The following is a 12,222-nucleotide window of genomic DNA, read 5'->3' on the forward strand; positions in this document are numbered from 1 at the left end:
TTTTTTTCATAAAATTTTGTGTTCTTTAATGATAAGTGCTAATATGATTGCAGCCAGGTATTTTCAATATACATTGTACTGTTTCTGAAGTTTGAAAAATAATCTCTAGCAGTTGGTTTTGGTTTATGTCTAATAATTAACTATTCTGAATATGACTCAAAGGAGACGGCTCCAAATCAAAATTTTAATATTGTCAAAGGAATTGCTGGGTACAGTTCTCAGAGTCTACAGGAATTCTAACCCCACTGTGAAATATAGGTACTGTATTCATATGAGGGAAAAAAAAAAGAATTAAAAATTAGATGCATACAAGTTGTAATTACAACTCCAAAGTAATTAGCTAAGAGTAATACCTTTCTGTATTTTTCATGTATTTAAAAGATTTTAATGCTGGCAATACTTTTAACAATTAGAGTAATATTTTAAGTAGCTGGGCTTTTGCGGTTTTTTATTAGTTATGACTCCTCCTTTTAGATCCTCAGGATAAAAAAAATCCAGAAATGTTGTTATTTTTGTTTAAAAGATGCGTCTGAGAGCTGAGAATGATTTACTACTTTATGTAGCTAATGGCCTTCTGGTCCTGATGCTGCCATGCAGTAACATCACCACGGCATAATCATTGAAATGTGTGGTTGCTAACCACTTTTTTGAACTCTTCCAGAAGATGTTGTGAGCTTTAAAAAATCTGCTTTTAAACTTAACAGGTTGTAAATCATACAGCAAACAAACCCAACCACTTACTGTAAGAACTGTTATAATACAATCAGATTTACAGGTAGAAATATTTAGTATTCCAAAGTTAATTACTAGTGAGAGCCTAATATGGAAGAAATGTATTTTCAAATTCAGTAAGTACTCACGTAGATGCCCAGCCCATTAAGGGGTTCTCCCAGCGCTCCCTGTTATCAAACTCCATCTTCCATTTCTTTGTATTGTTAGCTCCTGACTGCATTGCATTACGTGCTGGAACAAAAATGTGAACTTTTCTGGTTTTGATGTGCTCATCTGGAACACCAGTTAAAGTAGTGATATCCTAAAAAAAACATAATGTGACTTGTTAAAAAAGGGTTCATAAGAGACTTGTAAAATAACACTGCTTATGCTTTTTACATAAGTTTATGCTTTATTTTTAAAGATACAAAAGCTGAAAAGATTTAGAAAAACACATTCTTATTTCAGTTGAACACAACTGAAGGTGATACACAATGTTAGGGCTGCTGTTATTCTGCTTCCCCTGGCTGAGCTAGATTTTGCTTGGAACAGTTACCTGAACTTGCTCATCTCCTATCTACAAAACAGCTACAGCCAAAGGAGAGACAGGACATTTCTCCCCATCCTTCTCTGTCCACAGCTGCAAAGTCAGGACTGCTTCAACTTGCACCAGCAAAAGGCAATGTGGAAAAGTGCAAATGCTTTCTTCCTTCAGGAAAATATTAGAGTGCTGACTGAAACATTGACAAATTCCAAAATATGAACAGGACTGTTCACCAAGATACTTGCCAGCCAAGTAAGCGCTGCAGTGTAATTACTTTCCCTTGGGCTTAACTCTGTATATTGTTAAGAGACACCAACACCTATGGTGACTCAAGAAGCTATCCTTAGCATGAAGGAAGAGGCAGAAGGCAGTATCTTTTGCACAAAATGCCACTGATTATTTGAGACTGCAGAGAAGGTGCTAGAATTCAGTTCTTATCTCTCTAGCCATTAGTTATTAAATAAGTTTGACCCCCTCATCATGTTTCAAGTTACGACTCAGCATTTGACAGTCAGCTCCTCTGCTGATGTTCAAGATCAACAGAGGGACATTTGATGCTGGTAACATTCTTCAGTATATTTGTGAAGGACAAAATGATTTAGGAGATTCCAACCTTCAAAGAAAAAAAAGATTTGTAACATTGTATATAATCAATAGTGGGATGCTCTCCTCTACTAGGGAGAGATAAGCCTTCAAAATAAACCTAACAAAGATAAATCCTTCAAATCAGCCTAAAAATATTAACTGACTTTAACAAAGCATAAGATAGGGAAAAACCTCACAAGAATTGCTGTGAAAAATTACCCTCAGCAACATCTGATATAATTAAAGTGAACATTTTTGCTAAAAACTAAACAGTAATTATGCAAAATTAACCTGTCAGTTCACCCTAGTAAAGACTGAAATCAAACATCAAATCCATCTCTAAGGAGGTTAAACTACTCCTGTTCCTTACATACTTAAAAGGCCAGTGGGAGCTCCTCGGTCTGCCTTCTCCCCTCCCCTCCCCCTAGGAACAAGCAAGTAAACTGGTCAAACTCCAGAAAATTGCAGCAAAACTTTGGGCATATTAAACTCATCTTGACAGTATTGCCACGACTTGAATGAAATAAGAACTTTAAATAGAACACTGTTGTTTTACATAAATGTACCTATTAACTTTATGGGATTTTCTTTTGTGGTAAACTTGAAACCTCCTGATGCAGTCACCAGATCATCGGTTGAAAAGCAGCAGTTCTCATTTCCAATTTTATTTTACAAAATTTGGGAGATCAGTCCCTTAAAACCATAAAAGGGAGGAAGTTTAAAGCATTTGACTTGCATTTACAATTAGGACAGCAGGGGCAACAAACAAGCATCCACACTAGCTTTCCAACTTCTGACATTTCTACCCAAACTACCACAAAAAACTGTCGAAGTACCTCAACAATTCCATTAAAAATGCCTTCATTAGGACCAAGTCATGCTTATTTTTAATATGAGTCTAGCAGCAATATGAAAGAGAAGCAGTAACAGCTACTGGAATGTTGCAACACCTATGCAAAAATACCTTCTGACAGACTGGCACTTCTCACTACTGAAGCTTAAACTGCAGTTTAGGAAGGAATTTGCTTAAATTTTTCCGATTTGAATTGGCAAAGTGCTTTGTTTAACAAAAAGGAGTTTTCACCTGCAGTAAAGTTTGGTGGGGATTCAATGTTCCAGCTTGCTTATTTATACAAATAGGTTGAAATATTAGCCTTTATTTCTGTATTTAACAACCATGAGAAAATGTAGTAATATTCACAAAAAATTTCTTTTTCAACTCTTTAACAATATGATTGTGCAAAAATGCTGGGGTTGTTATCAGCAAATCCTTTCAGACATGTAAACTTCAAAATAACCAAAATTATTATATTTTTATATTATTATTACTCTTAGCAACTTGTAAGTCTATTATGAATTTTATGCTCCAGTTTTAGAAGTTTTTTAATTCTTCCAGAATAATCTGGAACTACTAAAATAAAGATACTACATTATATAACATTATGGACATATACTATTTTCTCTTTCTCTTTGAAGACTTAACACAAGAAAATCATAAAAATGTTACACAGTGCATACAGAACACAATCTAAAACTAAGGTCAAAATCAGCAAATGCTGTATTTGTGAGATTACCATAGTAAAGAAATGCCTAGACTTGTTTATCTGGATGAAAGCAAAACAAAAACCCCAGACATACCCTTCAAGCCATGTTTTTCGGGCACTCAGCTGGCTCTAAATCAACGTTATTTCACTAATAATATAGGATTAATCCCATAAAAATATTTTCAAACTGAAAATTAAAACTGGCCTGCTTTCCAAGATTGAAATATCTACATGGTGTTGCTAGCTCTCCATACTTACATTCATATAGCTAGAGTTTCCATGCCTTCTAGCAATCATTTATTGACATCTTCCCCATTTTAAAAGCTGGCAATTGAACAGACAGTTGTTAGGACAATGAGTTTCTGGTTGCTGAAGCTCAAGTTGTCCTGACATAAAATCACTGATTTTTGCTTGCTGTAGACATGTAAGGTACTGTAGCATAGCTGAGCTGTTGCCAAAGATATGGAATAAAAAGGCTTGGCATCTATCACATACTTGACACCTAAAGAGCACAGAAGCTCTAAGATTCCTATTCCCTGTAGGCGCACTCTTAGTCTAGACAAACTGATTTCTCACAGTTTTAAAATGCATTACAACACTCTATTGTGATCATTTCATCCACACAGCTCCAGCTAGTGACAGAAGAACCTGTCCTTTAAGCGACATTTCAATGGGCTAAAGCTCCCGCTCCAAGATGCCATTAAAACAATATAATACTTGAAAAGAACTATGCTGCATTGGGTTGAACTCTTAGCTGGGTCTTCAGTGCTTTGTTCTGAGTTTAAGTTCTCATTGAAACTACCTGTGAACCAACTTTCCAAAACAAAGATATTTTTGACAGCTGGTTTCACATTAGTACCTTTTTTTTTAAAGTGTTCCTTAATTTTGCTGTATTAGCAATTTAAGATACTAGTGAGGTGCTCAACAATCAAAATCTTCAAAATCTTAAACATGTTAGATGACAATATAAAAGACTTGAGAATTGAACTGTATAGGTTTACTAAAAATGAATAACCCTGTTTCACATTTTTAAAATAGGCTGTCACCTAAAAAGTGACACCTAAAATTCTGACACTCTGTTTTTCTTAATATATATGTTATTTGAATAGTAAACTCTGATTTTTTTTTTTTCTGTAACTCAAGAAAATTTTAATACTAATTTTGAGGCATTTTGTCTCTTTTCCAAATAAGCTGAAAGGGACAACCCCTTTTTTTTAAAAAGAGCGGAAATCACATAAAATTTCTTACAAACACAGGGGGTTTTCTTTATTACAACTTACATTACTTAAGAATGTTTGTCATGGTGGAAAGCCTGCTAAAACTGTTCTGGAAAGGGAAGTAACAAACCAAATGTGCTATGCAGCAATAAGAAAAACTGATTCATAGAGGCAGTGTCAATGAAAGCACTATTTAGCATGAAGATGACTTTTAAAGGAAATGAGAATTTCCTTCTTTTAAGTACTCCACTAATAGCAGAAATTCCAAAGGGGACAAGAAATTGAACTCTCTAATTAAAGGAGAGACAAAATGATTGAAAGTAGCTCTGAAAACAAATGGTTTTGAATGGATGGGTCAGGTGTACATAAAGGTGTTATGTTTCTTCTATGGCATTTACTTCACCATGAAGACAGAAACTGTACATAACCACTATTAACTACCTACAGTTTAGCACAACCCTTTTTTTCTTTTTTTTTTTTTTTTTTTTTAATAAAGGAAACAGGGAACAAGCAATGGGAAGTTGATGTCAAAACACAGAAAAACCTCCCAGCAAGCTTCCAGCAACCACCCAGGATTTAGAGTCTTGCTAGCCGCTCTCTTTTCAATACCAGAATTTCACACATTTCAATGACCATTATGACTTCAAAGAATCAAATTTTCATCATTGTCCGTCATCTGCCGGTTGATTTGTATAAAGCAGTTCTTCTGCATGCATTCCAGACAAAGGGCTCCTTACTTTCGTGGCTATATATCAAGTTTAAAAGTTCTATTTGTGACAGTTGTGTCTGTGGTAAATTAGGGTAACACTGAAGGAGTGCAGCTGCTCCACAGGAACCTCCTTTTTGGCATCATTTCACTTAAATAAAAACTGAATAATTAGCTTCTGCCTTTATTAAACCACAAAAATGCCACTGGCCTTAGCAATTACTTCCGGTTGCCCCACCTACTTAACCTCAATAGTTTTACACTTGTTAGAATGAAAAGTAGAAGTTTTCTGTACTTTATACAAGTTTACAACAGCTTGCTCTCTTCGCCACCTCCAACATATTTTACCAGACTAACTACGTAAAGTTTTGCTATAAATCCATGTTGCAATTCACTTTATTTAGAAGCTGTTATATCAAAGCACAGAACATCTTGCATAATACCCACAAAGTAGCTGCTGTGAAAAATCTTTTTTATTTAATGTGCTCAGCTGCTTAACTGTATGTCAGAATAAGAACATTTATGTTTCTACATTTCAATACAATATTTTTGAAATATTTTTCAATACAATATTTTTTTGAAATGCAAGAGAACAGAATCTGCTATGTAAACTGCAAATGGAAAAATGGAGAAGGATGAACTAAACATGGTCAGACAACATTTATCTAACAGCTACAAACAAAACAAGGGGAAAAAGCATATTTGCCCTTAGGAAACTTTGTATCACACAGGATACAGTTTTCTTTCAGACTTCACAATCATTTTTCATTATCACAGTAGATGATGAACAACATGGTATTACTCATAACATATTCTCCCATGTAGCCATCCCGCAGAATGATTAATAAAGAAACTGAAAAAACACATAAAAAACTGTATTTTTAAAAAGAAAACCAAACAGGAAACAGAATTTGATAATAACAAAGATTTCATGAAAGCTGCCATTTAAAGAAAATCTCTTTTCAGAAGTAGTTTTGTAAAAAACTAAAGAGAAATTCAAAATGCAGAAAAGTAGGTCTAACAGAAGCAGAAACCGTCACATTACTGGAATCAAGCTAAGTCCACTATAACACTTTTTAGATTGCTGACTGCCATTATGCAAAGGAAGTGTCAGCATCCAAAACAAGCACTGGTAGCTTCAGCATTTCTATTCATCAGTTTGTATTTCACAGCTGAGGCAATACTATAGCAACCATGATGTCTCAGCATTCACTGCAGTTGCAAAAACTCCTTGAGAACTTCCCTATTGTCCTGGCTCCAATGGTTCACTACACTGACCTAATATTTTACATGCTTAATATTATTCTATACTTGCTGGTATGAGATACTACAAATAAAATGGCATAACACATTCCATACACCATTAAACCAGCACCTCTTTGAATCCGTGATTTAAGAAAAACAGTAGGAAAGAGCAAACGGCAATAAAGACTGGAACATGACTTCACAACAATAAGTAGAAAACGTCCTTCTCACCGGCCCTTCTTTCATGTCTTTAAAACACTTCATTTGAAGTTTGCAATGCATCCCCAAATTTTCTAGTCACATCTCCTCCAGAAGTCACAGAAAACTGGTATTTATAAAAGTGATTACTGGCAAGTTATGGGAAAAGCTGCTGAGTTGTGCTTTTGTTAGTTTAAATTACAACACTGAAAAGAAAAACAAAAATCTATGATTTGCACTTAGTACCCTGACAGGACTCAAAACAGAGAGGCATTTTTCTTGACACACTTGCAAAAAATACCAACCGTTTAGTCTGCATTCTGATAGACAAGTAAACAACATTTTACAAACTTAGAATTGAAACACCTAAGTCCCACTTTCAGCACAGACAGATTATTTCTTGATCAGTATCATTTTTCTGCCAAGAAACAACTGCAAGAAACAAAAATGTATTTTTTATTAATACTGTATTTTTTTCCTGTAACAGTATGTCTTAGCTGTGTAATGTTGTCTGGCTAAATAAAAAGATGTTAAAAAGAAAGGAAATCAAATAGCTGGGTTTACACTTTGGTTTCTCTATATATCTATATTAAGAAAATCATTATTAAATCGAGGAAAGTGGGGGCAGTCAGGGGCAAACAGTACATTTCATAAAAAAAGGTTGATGTTGCTACTAGTATTCATAAGAGAATTCAGTGTAGATGCAATGTTCTTCAAACCGACAAAATGACAAACAGCATGATTATCTTGAACAAGATGGATAAAAGTCTGATTTACAGAAGATCTTGCAAATTACTTTTTATTCTAGCCCAACAACATTTAGAAAAAGTATACTTTCTAGAACTCATCCAAACCATATGTAACCAAACCTTTTGCTTGCACACACAGACAAGTGGCTAGGTCTTTTTCCGAGGCCTTTTAAAAATGCAGTTTTCTACAGTGCATGGATTTCAAGCACTCTACTAGAAATTCACAATGCTCAGATTAAAAAACATGCAAGAAGATCAATTAGTGAAGAATAAGACTACAGCCACATTTTTAGATGATGGACTTTCAAATCAAAGAGGCAGTCTTAGTTTACCTGCATTTAGAAAATGAAAGAAGGTAACCAAACAATTGAAACAAACTGATTTATCTTAGAATAATTTACATTATAGTAACACTTCCCTGCTGTACTACCATATGCAACTGCTCTTACAGACATTATTACTCAGTGGAAAACAAAAAGAACAGGCAGGAAAAGCTTTGAAAGAAAGCAGACAGAAGTACTAGCAGATTGACACTACCTAGGATAAAGAATTTTGTACCTATTCCCCCACTGAGTTCAATTTTGTATATACTATTAAATAAAAAGCATATTGTAGTTTACTTGATGGCATGTTTTTGAAACAAAATTTATTCCGTTTGAAGTATTTGTAATACAATCCTAGCATAAGTCACAGTAAAGCAGATTGTCTTGCAAAGCTAAACACAGTATTTCAATAATATCTTGGTGAATTATTCATTACCGATGATTTATAGTCTATAAAATGCAATTTTGATCATGGACACCAAGAGCCTTAACCAGCAGTTCAGGATGAGGTCTTCACATCTGAGGTCAAAGCCAAAATTCAGGCTACTCTTGTGCACTGGAAATAATTTCTGTATTTTTTGTGTGTTTCTGATGCCATTTTAATAAAGTACTTACTTTTAACTTTCACTAAAAAGTTAAGTATATTTGCAAAATAAACCATAAGCATATGACTTACATGAATTTTTTTAAGGTTACTCTTATTCAGGAATAAGAAAATTTAAAATTATGATCTACTTTATGCCCATCTGAAAACCTTACAAAGCTTCCTTTGAAGTAGCAATTAGAAAATTTCCAAATAAGGCCTCAGTAGAGTTCTCAAATTCAGGTACCATTTATTAAATAACCTTCAGCTTTTGAAAAGGGTTTCAATTGATGTTAAATATGTGTCTCTTTCTCAAAGCTCCCTTATCCACTGAAGGTGCAGAAGACCCAAGGGAGCAAAACATTCAGAGCCTGCAGGGAATCAGGTAACTACTTACACACAGGTAGTGGAATTGCTGCTGTGAGGCAGGAACACCCTGGTTAATTCCTAATCTAACCCAGACAGCAAATATTCTAAGGTCTGAGCTACTGAGTACCCATTTGGATGTACAGCAACATCTTAGGAACTGATAACTCTGGTAAGATTTTTTTATGATGAAATCATAGGAAAGATTGTTACTACAGTGTAGGAAACATTAATTGTGATTCAGTTTTAACTAACTAATAATGTCCTAGGGCTGGAAGCCAGAGCAAAGAATACTAAAATTTAAATCTCATTATCATGCATTTTCTAGTGTTCTTTTCCTTTCACCTCACAACTACCAATTAATTAATTCTCTATTGAATGGTAGCTATGGAGCAGCATTTAACTTTAAGGTTTAGAAATTAGCAAACTATTTAGGCTTCTGTTTATTATGATAAAGGCACTCATCAAAGGTAAGGGTAAAAAAAGGGCAAAAAGTAGTTTTTAAAGTTTAGCTTGACAGTTCTGTCACACTACTTTATGGTCTGCTATAAGAAGAGTATCAAGAAATTCAACCAATGCCTGCCTTAATTGTGATGCATGCTCTCTATTCTTCACATCTCCTTTATAGCAAAAATGATTTCTGTAAAAGATCTTTGCCTATACAGTTACAAGTAGTGTGAGACATAAGAGAGAAAAACAGAAGCAAATCCCCAATCAAGAAATGCAAATTTAGAGCAAAATCCCTGTTAGTGCACGCTTTTTAGAAGAAGAAAAGTTGCACTTCAGAAACTACAAGGAAATCAGACCTGTTAAAAGCTGCCCCTTACCCTAATGCAGGATGTAATGCTTCTGTGTAATATGCATGCACTCTAGAAGTTGAAAGGAAGTGCTAAATAGTGTACATAATTTCCATACACAGCAGGTAGTGAAGCAAGAAAAGAACTGACACAGTTACCCTCATTAAAGAGATGCACAATAGAGAACTGTTATGCAGTGTTAGCATATTGAAGGTCTATGCATCAGGGATGTTGCGGCTATTAACAGCTTAAATGTTCACTGCATTTTGTTAATTAGTGCATATAGCTTTTAAACCTTAACTGTGTTTTAGAAGGTTCTTTTCTAACAGTAGCACAGTCATTACTTCCTGGTGGGGATAGAAAGAGTTGATGGGGCTTCAACTGTTTCAATGTTATCAATAAAATACACCTTAATACCATCAGACAAAATGGGATTCTTTACATTTATCTATATAGCTAGTTAAAAATTTGATGGTTTCAAAAATCACTCTCTAAAAAAGCTGAATTGTAACTAGAACCTATTAGTATTGCTCCACAAGTGGTTTTAGCTAGTTACCTCTAGAACTCTATTCCTGTAATTAGTGTTTCGGGCTTTATATGCTTGGCCTTTACCTACAGAAATCATGGTCTTATACTTTCTAAGAGAAATGCATCACGACTTGATACACTAATGTTTCCTTTCACTTTTGTATTGCTGTGGGGAAAAAAAATCAAAGGAGAGTACAATGTACGATTGTGTTTACTAAATGGTGATAAAAGGTAAGAATTTGTATTGGAATCACACATTAGAGAGAAGATACTCTGACTCAACAGATGCAGAATCAGTTGACTCAAGAATGCTTTCAAATAGAGTCAAAAACAAAGCAACAAAAATGTGGTTCTAAGAAAAAAATACAAACCAGAAGAATAAAAAATAAAATATTAGTGCAAGCTACAATATTTATCTTAAAACAGCTTCTGCCTGGTTAATATGATACTCAGTAAGAACTTCAAATACATGATTTACACAGATTATGTTTGCCTACCTAGGAAAACAGTTACTTATTTTCATATATGAATTTATGTGCACATCCAGAAAATGAACTGATAGGTAAAATCAACAACTTCTGCACAAATTTTAATCTGAATTACTACCAGTAATAATTTTTCAGAAATATCTGGAACATAATTAAAACAACTTTTAAAAAACACTGTCTTTGTATGTCTTACCAGCATTTTGTAGAAATTACTGATAGCTCAGCTGCTTATCACCTGTTAACCAGGTTTTCAGGGTAACAGGTAATAGGATAAAAGTTATTTTCCCATCAGCAAAGACTTTCTTTTGCTTTAAACTTAGAGTGAGCAGAACTGAGTATTCAAAAAAGATATATAAGAGACTAAGCAATTTTGCTGAAGTGCGTGTTTCGCAGCACAAGAACTAAATGGCATACTAAAACTCTGGTTCTGAACATCAAATGCTCTTTCCATGGTCCATGTCTCCACTTAATACAGGTTAACTTTGCCAGTTTGAGAAAAGACACATGAAAGTACTTCAAAGATACCTCACATGCCATCAAGAATTTGAAAAACATCTGATTCCATCATTGATGACATGAGTAGAGTCAGAAAGCACTGAAGAAGCCCCAGGTTCTCTTGCAGCATGACCAAGATGTTCAAGGATTCCCATGAAATTACCAGGTTCTCCAGACAAGGAAAGTTCTTCCCTTCTGACTTAATAATTCAGCAGAACTTCAAAACTGGAACCAGCTTTCATGTCTGTACAAGGAACTTAGGATTTGTGGTTTAATTCTATAACTTAGTACTAGAGAAATGCAGAAAGACCCAATTGAATGGACAGAAAAACTAGCAATGTACAGGGAATTTATTCACTATTCCTGGCAACACAAAAAGAATTCATGTCATCTGCAGTAGTATTTCATAACATGGGATACTAACTTGGTTGTTTTAGAAAAGGTTCCGATAATGGAACTGTTTTATGAGAACATGGACATATCCTCCTTTAAAAACAAAAACTATTGAACAAAACAGCTCCAAAAAATGAAGTCACTTCTTACTCCTGTTAATTAGTTGGTTGTATCAATGACTTACTTTTATTCTTTCTAGCAGATTAGAAACACGGCTTGTGCATTTAGTCTTCCAAAGCCAAGTAGATATTTAGTTGTTGAGTAACCCTTTGGAATCCAAACTAAACCCAACACAATGATGCTCCTTTAATTTGCTGGGAGCAGCCATCACAGCGAAGTCTTCAAAAACATTATTCTTTCACAGAAAATTAAATACTATGTAATGAATTAAAAAAAAACAACATCCTACATACTTTTCAAAAAAAACACACTTTGACCAAGTGCTCTAGACTGAAGCCTTGAAATTTTTCACAATAATGCCGTATGAAGGAAGCCCAGTCAAAACAGACACTCAGCAGGGCTGCGTAACCTCAACCGCAAACACTCCTCCTTCCAACAGCCAGCAGAGAGAGCACTACTATGCACCAAAAGAAAAGACTTTCAGACCAAAGAAATACAAATCCTTTACTCCAGCCTAAACCCAAAATAAACCTACATAGGGATGAGAAGGAAATTGCCCTCATGGATACAACAATCCTGCAAAATGCAGTTTTCTGAACAAAACACCAGAAGTATCTTCAACTGAATTTT

General features: G+C 34.6%; 1 protein-coding gene across 1 annotated transcript in view; it reads right to left on the reverse strand.

Moving 5' to 3' along the window:
• NDUFS4 (NADH:ubiquinone oxidoreductase subunit S4) overlaps positions 1–12,222 on the reverse strand; it is a 47,795-nt gene that overhangs the window by 7,164 nt on the left and 28,409 nt on the right. The window contains exon 3 of the mRNA XM_041470843.1: positions 861–1,033. Coding sequence (XP_041326777.1) covers positions 861–1,033 — 173 coding nt within the window. The remainder of the gene's footprint in view (positions 1–860; positions 1,034–12,222) is intronic.

This window comes from Pyrgilauda ruficollis, unplaced genomic scaffold, assembly GCF_017590135.1.
Source record: "Pyrgilauda ruficollis isolate IOZ18807 unplaced genomic scaffold, ASM1759013v1 scaffold25, whole genome shotgun sequence".
Classification (NCBI taxonomy): domain Eukaryota; kingdom Metazoa; phylum Chordata; class Aves; order Passeriformes; family Passeridae; genus Pyrgilauda; species Pyrgilauda ruficollis.